This window comes from Cyphomyrmex costatus, unplaced genomic scaffold (assembly GCF_001594065.2).
Source record: "Cyphomyrmex costatus isolate MS0001 unplaced genomic scaffold, Ccosl1.0 scaffold741, whole genome shotgun sequence".
Lineage (NCBI taxonomy): Eukaryota > Metazoa > Arthropoda > Insecta > Hymenoptera > Formicidae > Cyphomyrmex > Cyphomyrmex costatus.
The window spans coordinates 33,250-43,130 of record NW_017280313.1 but is presented as its reverse complement, the minus strand read 5'-3'; the positions used below and the strand labels follow the sequence as shown (position 1 = coordinate 43,130).

Genomic DNA, 9,881 nt, shown 5'->3' with positions numbered 1-9,881 from the left:
TGACGAAATTGGCAATGCAAGAAATTTTGCACTCGCTCAGTTTGCTTTATCTATCCGAATATAAAGTCAGTGCTACACTAGTGTAATGTGACGCTAATCGAACACAGCATATGATGTGTACCATAATAGTGCAATATTACCGAATACGACGAGTGCAGTGCACCAAACAGGGGCCATCGATCGAACACGCTGCACTGGGAAAATTTACACTTAGTGTACACTAGTGCAGGCGATCGAATTCGCTATAAGACAGTCTTGAAATAAGAACTGACTATGAATACCGGCCTAAATGCCTTAGGGTGCTGTCCCATGATACGGAAATTACACCGGAACGGAACAGTGAGACCAATCAGATCTCTGCAATCATTACTCTACTTTCCTTTCTGCGATTGTGATTGGTCTCATTGTTCCGTTCCGGTGAAATTTCCGTATCATGGGACTCCAGCCTTATATGGACATTTCAATGGGACTGATAGATATTGACAATAGAAAGAAGAAGTGAGATAAAATATCAAGTGCCCTGATTGGTTACGCGCCTCGGTCGCGCATGTGCAGTTCATTTTTAGCTACGGTGAAATCATGAGAGTTGCGCTACTGTATATACTGTGGTTTGGGCTCTTATTGCGAGGTTAGAACTTAGAACATATATACCTGGAAGGGGAATTGCTATGTTCTCCATAGTAAAAATCTGTGTCTAAGTTGGGTACGAGAGAGAAAGATCGCTTTTAACCTGTGCTCGCAATGTGCAAGCGCGGATGACGCCACACGTCACACTCACCGCGCATTAATGTCGGACAGTGTACATACAGTGATAAGTAATTATAAACTCTATTTTATACAAGCAAAAGAACAAAATAACATTGGAGATATATATATGTATATATTATTGGTGTTTAAAGTGTATTAATTTTGAATATTTTTGTCTAATAAAATCTTTTTGCTTAATATCAGTCGCACTTTTTCCTTCGTGAAACAAACGCAAATTTATATAAATTTTAATAATACTTTGTATTAATTCAGTCTTAAGCGGGGAGCACAGACTTTTGCATAATGCATAAAGCATGTGCATAAGGAATTTCATTGGCCCATTTTCTTATGCATGAGTCATTGGACCAATAAAATTCTTTATGTATATGTATTATGCGTTATGCAAAAGTCTGTGCTCTCCGCTTTATGGTTATTGAAAATATCTTGTTGCATAATATGTTCCGTCATTTTATTATCATTAAAAACTAAATGACAAACAGTTTGAAATGATTTCATGCACAACACATTTTTAATATTTTTAGTTTTAAAAATAATATGACTGTTTTCTCGAATAATAGTTTCACATACTTTTGCTATTTTTATAACATCTTCTGATGGAAAAATCAATTTTCCTCTACTTTTTAAAGTTATTAATATTGAATCAGTAGATTTAGCAGTTAAAAAAATAGAGCATGTATCACAAATATTACATCGTAAAAGCTTATCACGATTTATCACGTTTACCGCATAAGACACAATATGGGCCTGGCATTTTTTCCTACAAAATATAACTTTTTAGGTGACACCTTCATTTCCTAACCCTAACCTCTCTTACAAATAAAACGCTAATAATGGACCAATGAAATTCCTTATGCACATGCTTTATGCGTTATGCAAAAGTCTGTGCTCCCCGCTTAAAGCTGTGCGCCGTTTCGCTCATTCGCGCTTGCGCATTGCGGAGTGCGGACGGAGGTAACAATCTACCCTTCTCTTTCTTTAAAATGTGGTTCTCTCTCGCACCCAACTTGGACACAGGCCACTATCCTTCATTCCCTTTCCAGGTATATATGTTCTAAGGGTTAGAACATGCGAGTTCCTGGAATACGTGATTTACCTTTATGAGAACAGTTGTTGACAGTTGTAGGCGATAATTAGAATGTTTCGGTCAACAAGGAGTTTGATTGTCGCGCTGCAACGCGTGAAGGATCGTCGTTTGCATACCTGCGGTCAACAGTTATCAGAGGTTGCCGAATATGAATGTGAGTAATGTTGACACTGTTGGTTTACAAGAGGTTTGTGATTTTTAATAATAATTGCTATTTAAATGTAGCTCCTATCATGGATGATTATAAAAAGGGTCCTACGGAAGGTAGGGCCCTTTATTTGGATGCCCAAGCCACTACTCCATTGGTAAGTTTGATAGATGATGTCATATTTTGCAACTTATAAATTTGTTTTTTTTTATTATTACACTGAACTGCACTTGATTTTTTCTTTTCATTTTCGTCAAATTTTAAATATATTTTTACTTCACTTTAAATAGAAAAAGTACACTAATTCAGTTATAAAAAGCGAAAATCAAGTGTGCATACAAATAACGTACAAAATAATAAATTACTAGGATCCTCGAGTATTGGATAAGATGATGTCGTATCTGACAGTATACCATGGTAATCCACATTCCAGAACTCACATGTATGGTTGGGAATCAGAAGCAGCAGTTGAGCATGCTCGCCAGGTTATTTTAAATTTACAGATTCTTATATATTATATGATTGTTTAATCTAAAAAATTACTTCTGTTTTTAACAGCAAATAAGATTTGATATTGTTTTTAACAGCAAGTTGCAAATCTAATAGGAGCAGATAAGAAGGAAGTGATATTTACATCTGGTGCAACAGAATGCAATAATATTGCTATAAAGGGCATAGCAAGGTTCTACAAATCCAAAAAAACTCATATTGTGACAACCCAAACAGTGAGAAATTTTTATAAGTTTTTATTTATTTTCTTAAGTCAATCTATAATTAACTACTTTTATCTAGGAACACAAGTGCGTACTGGATTCATGTAGAGCTCTAGAAGCTGAAGGATTTGATGTAACATACATTTCCGTAAAATCAAATGGTCTTATTGACCTCAGCGAACTGGAAGCAGCCATTAGGCCATCTACATCACTGGTTTCTGTGATGATGGTGAATAATGAGATTGGTGTTAAACAGCCTATTGAACAAATTGGTACTATTTGTAGGTAGGCATCAAGATTTTTATATTGTAAATATTCTATTATATGTGTGTATGTATATAGTTACTTTTTAATTTCACTTTTAACTTATTACTTATATAGAAAGAAAAAGGTCTTTTTTCACACGGATGCTGCGCAAGCTATAGGCAAAGTACCAGTTAATGTTAATGCTATGAATATTGATGTAATGTCTATCAGTGGTCACAAGTTATATGGTCCAAAAGGTAATTTTGTATAAATTGATTATCTATTACACAAAAAATAATATACTTATTTCTTTTGTATATATTGTTTTAGATTGTAGACATAATTATTAAAAAATCAATATGTTTTTAGAAGTTTTATATTACAATAGAAATTTACGATCTTTTGTCTCTAATACAAATTTCATTTCAATAAGTTATAAAAATAATTCTACATTAAAATAAAAAAGTTCGCTGCATCTACAGTTTTTACTCAGCTAATCTGCATTTAGGTATTGGAGCCCTTTATGTTAGAAGGAGGCCTCGAGTGCGTGTAGAACCATTGCAAAGCGGTGGCGGGCAAGAAAGAGGGATGAGAAGTGGTACTGTGCCAACGCCCTTGGCAGTAGGGTTAGGTGCTGCTTGTGAGTTAGCGCAGACAGAAATGGACGTAAGTAAAACATAAGTTTCGCTTCATGTTGATGCATTTGAGATATTAAAATACACACTGTATATTTTTTTCCAGTATGATCACAGATACATCAACACACTTTCGAATCACCTGATTCAAAAGATAACGTCAAATTTGTCGCAAGTTGTGCGAAACGGAGATCCTATAGCCTGGTATCCTGGCTGCGTGAATCTGTCATTCGCATGCGTAGAGGGTGAATCGTTATTGATGGCTTTAAAGGACGTGGCATTAAGCAGCGGTTCGGCTTGTACCAGTGCAAGCTTGGAACCCAGCTACGTGCTCAGAGCAATAGGTGCCTCGGAAGATCTGGCACATTCCAGTATCAGGTATATACTTTGAGATAAAGGAATTTCGTTGATCAATAATCCACTGCTATTTCAATATACACTATCAATATTAAAAATCTATACACATGATGTAAACTATAGGTTTTCAATATTGGTAATGTATCGGAACACAACCATTATAAAATGTTTGGAAGTATCATTGGAATATCCAGTATCGTTTTATACTTGTTCACTGAATGTTATATAAGTCTGAAACGATATATAGAGCCACTTGAATGATATTTTCAATATACTTTAGCAATTTTATATTTTATCGATGTCACTTGCGACTTTAACTAGGTTTGGCATCGGACGATTTACAACGTTCGAGGAAGTCGATTATACGGCGGACAATACGATACAGCATGTAAAACGACTTCGAGAGATGAGGTAATACATTCATCAATTACTGTACAAACGTTTATTCTGAAAGTATGAGACGTAGTGGAGAAACTATGTTAGATTTACGTACACGTTTTTATACTTTGGCGTTATATCTTTACAATTTGAAACGATTGAAATCTCAGTTCACGGAGGGAACGATTTTATCGCTGGACGTTTCATGAAATCGTGATTATCTCTATTTCTCTATCGTCTGATATGCATCTATTATTAGCCATGGCATTACGTAAAAACGTACCAAAAATTTAATATTTTTGTTTTTTTGTAGCCCACTGTGGGAAATGGTAGAAGATGGTATCGATTTGAAGACTATCAAATGGACTCAGCACTAGTGCCTGGTTATCGTTTAACCTTTACAAACTTAAATAGATATAGTATGTATGTTTATCAAGTGTATAATATTACCGATCATGTAAATCATATTAATAAATCAAGCCTAGTCGATTAAGATATAATTTCACATGTAATAAATTTTCAATCAAGAAATTTGTTTTGCCGTAGCGTTGTCCTAGATTTAATTCGGATCATAGCGCGCAACTTGTGTACTTGGTATACATATCACGTTTATGCATTCTTCCTTCCTCTGCGAGATGCAACTTTCCCTCATAGGAAAGTAACATGTGCTTGATATAAAAGATTTCATTCTGTTTTCCTTAAAGCTTTAGAGATTCTCAGAGAGTGTGTGTCATGTTGACGAATTTCAATTACAGATTAGCACAAACATGATGGATCAGTTGCTTCATCGACATATGAAATCTTAAATCGATCCTTGTCCATCTCGTGAAGCTCCATTCGCGATCGATTAGCCTCAACCAGGTGCTGTGCTATATCCTCAAACATCTCGTTTACACCTTCACCGGTTTTGCACGACGTTTTATATATTCCCGAAATTAGATTATGACATTGTTCGCTAGAAGATTTAATTCTTTTAAAAATTTGTTATCACGTATATAAAAAAAAGCGTATTCTCTAAATCTTTTTAAGTGGAATCTTATTCTAAAAAGTATAAAAGGCCATTACAGGTACAAAAATTGTAATTGTAATCGTATGGCCGTAAACAAATTGGCCAATCACAGTCGAGTATTTTAAAACGTAAAATTGTAGTTTTAATTGTGATTGGTCGATTTATATGAGACCTTACGACTAAAATTTTTGTAAGTGTAATGGCCTTGAACAAGTAGTTTTGAAAAAGAATAGTTCAATTTTCAATCTTTAAGAATGAGATTTCACTCTTTAAGAGATTTACTCTACAAGTTTTAGAGAGTATATTAGGAAACTTAAAAATTATGAGTACCAAAATTGTTCCATCTCTGTGTCTGTGACTTGTGGTGCGACGCTTTCCAAGTCGCTTTTGTTTCCACAAAGGAATATCTTTGCATTCTCCGCATATGTAACTATGTCGAGCAAATGTTGAGACAACAAATGAAACGATGTCGAGTTATCCAGGGCAAACACCAGAATAGCAGCCTCTGCAAACTTGTAGTAACTTGAGGTAACAGATGCCACTCTTTCCATACCGCCAGTGTCCCATAGTTGCAACTGAGAAGAACAAAAGACATATAAAATCAAAGATGTCAATGACCCCTTTTACACTGTTAAATTGATTGGTACGCGTATCAAGTTGGTGTGGATTAAAATTTGATACGTTCCTGTTTACACCCATTTGTCTACAAACAGGTTAAGTTGGGTTTTTGACTTTTGACCCGGATATAGTATATTTTAATCTTCTTCTTCTTCGTATTTTAATCTCTTAACCTTAACTTACAAATAGCGGATTTAGTCCTAAATGTATCAAGCGTTTACAGCGCAATAGAAACTTTTGATACGCATACCAACTTGGTCTGATACTCATGATCGGGAGTATCAGATTAAAATGATCCCTTAGCGTTTATACCGAGCGTATCAAGTGATTTGGTACGAATATGGTACTTAATACGCATATCAAGTACTCGGTGTAAACTAGGCCAATCATATAAATTTCACAAGGATAATGTTTACTTTCGGTAAATACTCTGGAGAGTATTATTTAGATTTTTCACTATAATTTATCGTGATACTGTGTGAGTGTTGATTAAATAAATTAACTCATATAGAAGTAATATGTATAATAAATTCAGTTCGTGCAATATTTAAATAGTAGTCACTCTAATATTTACGTACGCTTACTGATTATCAGTCTGATAGTTCATTGCACGCAGCTCGGTTCGGCTGGAAATAGACCAGTAATACAAAACCAAATTCTATGGAATCCCATGGCGCAACTTGCATGCAACTTGACAATCAATAAAGAGAGAAAACGAAAAAATAAGGCAGAATTTTCCAAAGTAATTGCGTACATTTCCCGTTACGTGAAAAGGTGCAATCGATTCACATGCATGCGACGTAAAGTTGACACTCACACGTATCCGTCTGTCCTCGATGACATATTCCTTGTCGATGTTGTCAAGACCCAGGGTTGACTTACGATCGTTACTGGCGACGAACGTGTTGTTAGCAAAGCGTCGAAATATAGATGTCTTTCCGACGCCGTACTCGCCGCACAGTATAACCTTCTGCTCCGTCACCTTGACGGTCGCCATGTTGTGGCGCGGCGCCCGGCCGGTTGTGTACTGGACTACTGGCCCATGGTGGAAATCAGTGTTGCCAGATACCTTTGTAGACTTCCCCCTAAAACAGTCGGATTTTCCTTAAATCTCCCTCGGGAGACTGAAAAAAACCCTAGATTTCTCCTTAAGTGTTATTCCGTTTATTTAGACGTTTTTAAACTTCTTTATTATATAAACGTTTTCTGTTTATTCATAAACGGTGAGTTTAAACTAAAAACAATAGCTCATTTACACGTCAGCAATGATATGGATAAAAAATTATCGAATATTATGTTCAAAATAAAATAATTGAATATTAAAAATTTCTATTTAATAATTTTAGATATTAATATATAATATAGAGGAGGGAATAAGAAATATTTTAAATATATTTTTAGATGTTAAACATTTCAAGCTAAAATAGAACAAATAAAGGACTCTTTCTTTAAAAACATTATAAACATGGGAATGGCATTGTAAGAGTCAAACGAAAAGAAAATTAACAACAAATTAATACATATATTCTAAAATTAATGAACATATAAAATTTACATAAATGTAACGATTAAAAAACAGATGTTAATTACATTACTAGTTTCGACCACCAAATCTTTTGTAACGACCTAACTTTCGACGGCACGGATCTAGCTCGTCGGTTTCTCTGGCCAGGGTTTCGAAAGAGGTTCGTGCGGAGGGAAAATGCAGTAATAAATCTCCGACAATGTGTGTTTCGATTTTAGAGAAAATGCCTGTATTTGTCGTTTGTATGGTACATATAAATGTGTGTGCTTATTGTGTATATAATATGTTTATATGTCGATGTAACTGTATTTAGTCGATATGTGTATAATTAAGGCGTATGTGTGGTTCGGTATTTATAACTCTATAATACGCGCGCTGTGTGTTCGGAGCGTGTCGAGTTTCGCTGGTGTCGAAAGATGAGTATGTCGGATGAGGCGTGTTTGTGTATGTGCGTCAGCTGTTCGTTGCTATGTGTGCGGCGATGGTCGCAGGTGACTTCGGTACGACTGCGTGTGTGAATGTGAGTGTGTGTGTAAGTGTGTGTGCACGGGCGCGGCTGTCTCGTCGCGCGAGAAGTTTTTTTTTTCTTACGTGTATTCGTTTCGCACGTGATGTCGAATACACGTGCTACGGTTTTTGGCACGCGGTTTCACGTAACGCGGGTCTTTTTCGCGGATCGCCTAAGACAGCGGCCGACGACCGAGAACTCTCGGTGGAGGCGGAGAACTCTCCACCCCTGTTCTACGTGTCGGCCGGTCGTGGATACGTTCTTTTTTTTGAAGAGCGGCGGCCCTTGGCCGACGGTCGAGAACGCTCGACAGAGGCGGAGTATTCTCCACCCCGGACGTCGGTGTGACCGCTGGCGCACTGGCAACTGTCGAGAACGCTCGACGGAGGTGGAGTACTCTCCACCCCGGTTTTCTTGTTGCTCAGTGTGCGAGGATATCCCCGGAACTACCGAGAACTCTCGGCGGAGCCTGAGTACGCTCAAGCCCGGTTTTCTTGTTCGTCGGATTCTCCGTGTTTTAGCGGGGCTGGTGATCGGAGCAGGAGTCGGCAGGAATAGCGCGATTTTCTCGCAAACGTGACATTTTATGTCACGACAGATATCGCGTTCGTATCAACTCGGCGTGTTTCGTTGTCTCCCGCCGATAGCTACTGCGAGATAGCTATCGGTGGGAGACATTTTCGTCCGAACGCGGCCGAACATGTTCGGCGCGTTTCGGTATCTCGCGCCGGTTGCTGCTGCCGGTACCTGTGAATTATGCTTTGAATATTATCGGGCGCTATGCGCCCTCATCGCTGCATCGCTTAGCGGTGCAGCGGCGTCCGGCTGGCTGGTATTAGCCGGGAACGATGCATGAGAGGGGTGCATCGTTACAACTTTAATAATTTTTCACCCAAAAAATGAGAAGAACCTAAAATCTCTCAATAAAATTACAATAGCTCTGTTAGAATGCATTTTAAAATTATGAACCATTGAATTTCGAATTCCTTATAGTTTTCCGATTAAAATGACCACCTTATAAGTTAAAAACGACAATTTTTAGCTGAGTAGTAGCATTTTTTATGAAGAAATTTTTTTTAGCTAAAATCTGGTAAAGGAAATAAATTTTTAGTTTATTCACTACAACTCGAAAAAAAAAAATCCGACGATATTACACCATAGACGAACGTTTTACCCACCTTTTTCCGGTTTGAATTGCCTACTTATTGACCTAGGAAAAAAAAATTCTGACATAGAAGAGGTCGTTCGATTTTTTTTTTCTCTTATGCCTGTTTCCATCAATGCAGATTAACTTTAATCTCTAAAGTTTAACTTACTGTTAATCTTTCTCTAATTTTTAGAATTAGAAAAAGATGAAAAACAAATTGAACCGAGATTAAAGTTAATCGGCATTGATGGAAATGGGCATTAAACGCATGAAATCTAGAAACAGTCATTTTAATTTATTTTTATCGTTTAAGGCTCGCATATTTCTTTAAGTGTAATAATTTTATTTTCTGTATCAGTTTGAGACTTTCTCATGATATTCCGTAAAACGCGAGCTGGATAACTCAATTTTATAAACGAACCTTAAACGATAAAAATAAATTAAAATGACTGTTTCTAGATTTCATGCGTTTAAGAGAAAAAAAAAAAAATCGAACGACCTCTTCTATGTCAGAATTTTTTTTTCCTAGGTCAATAAGTAGGCAATTCAAACCGGAAAAAGGTGGGTAAAACGTTCGTCTATGGTGTAATATCGTCGGATTTTTTTTTTTCGAGTTGTAGTGAATAAACTAAAAATTTATTTCCTTTACCAGATTTTAGCTAAAAAAAATTTCTTCATAAAAAATGCTACTACTCAGCTAAAAATTGTCGTTTTTAACTTATAAGGTGGTCATTTTAATCGGAAA

The 9,881-nt window shown here is 36.5% G+C and overlaps 2 protein-coding genes across 3 annotated transcripts; one reads left to right on the top strand and one right to left on the bottom strand.

Moving 5' to 3' along the window:
• Window positions 1-1,781: 1,781 nt before the first annotated feature.
• Nfs1 (Nfs1 cysteine desulfurase) lies at window positions 1,782-4,722 on the top strand. 2 transcript variants are annotated; one of them, XM_018548608.1, is made up of 11 exons: window positions 1,782-1,808; window positions 1,886-2,006; window positions 2,078-2,157; window positions 2,369-2,485; window positions 2,588-2,725; window positions 2,793-2,998; window positions 3,095-3,216; window positions 3,468-3,625; window positions 3,701-3,972; window positions 4,273-4,362; window positions 4,643-4,706. In XM_018548608.1, exons 2-11 carry the CDS (start codon window positions 1,904-1,906, stop codon window positions 4,704-4,706), a joined length of 1,350 nt encoding a protein of 449 aa, XP_018404110.1. In that variant the 5' UTR covers window positions 1,782-1,808; window positions 1,886-1,903. The 2 variants fall into 2 exon arrangements, with proteins under 2 accessions (XP_018404110.1, XP_018404109.1); XM_018548607.1 differs by lacking the exon at window positions 1,782-1,808 and having other exon boundaries at window positions 1,904-2,006; window positions 4,643-4,722.
• Window positions 4,582-6,975, bottom strand: RabX6 (RAS oncogene family member RabX6). The gene is made up of 3 exons (XM_018548609.1): window positions 6,774-6,975; window positions 5,669-5,913; window positions 4,582-5,284 (listed from the first exon to the last, which is right to left on the bottom strand). Exons 1-3 carry the CDS (start codon window positions 6,951-6,953, stop codon window positions 5,086-5,088), a joined length of 624 nt encoding a protein of 207 aa, XP_018404111.1. The 5' UTR covers window positions 6,954-6,975; the 3' UTR covers window positions 4,582-5,085.
• Window positions 6,976-9,881: the final 2,906 nt, after the last annotated feature.

Excerpts from the sequence above, each read along its gene's own strand:
- Nfs1 (XM_018548607.1), top strand. The coding sequence starts at position 1,904 with ATGTTTCGGTCAACAAGGAGTTTGATTGTCGCGCTGCAACGCGTGAAG. Across the intron at positions 2,486-2,587 it reads CAGTTGAGCATGCTCGCCAG|CAAGTTGCAAATCTAATAGG; the intron begins GTTATTTTAAAT and ends TGTTTTTAACAG. Across the intron at positions 2,999-3,094 it reads CAAATTGGTACTATTTGTAG|AAAGAAAAAGGTCTTTTTTC; the intron begins GTAGGCATCAAG and ends TTACTTATATAG.
- RabX6 (XM_018548609.1), bottom strand. The coding sequence starts at position 6,953 with ATGGCGACCGTCAAGGTGACGGAGCAGAAGGTTATACTGTGCGGCGAG. Across the intron at positions 5,914-6,773 it reads TCGAGGACAGACGGATACGT|TTGCAACTATGGGACACTGG; the intron begins GTGAGTGTCAAC and ends TGTTCTTCTCAG. Across the intron at positions 5,285-5,668 it reads ACAGAGATGGAACAATTTTG|CGAACAATGTCATAATCTAA; the intron begins GTACTCATAATT and ends TAAATCTTCTAG.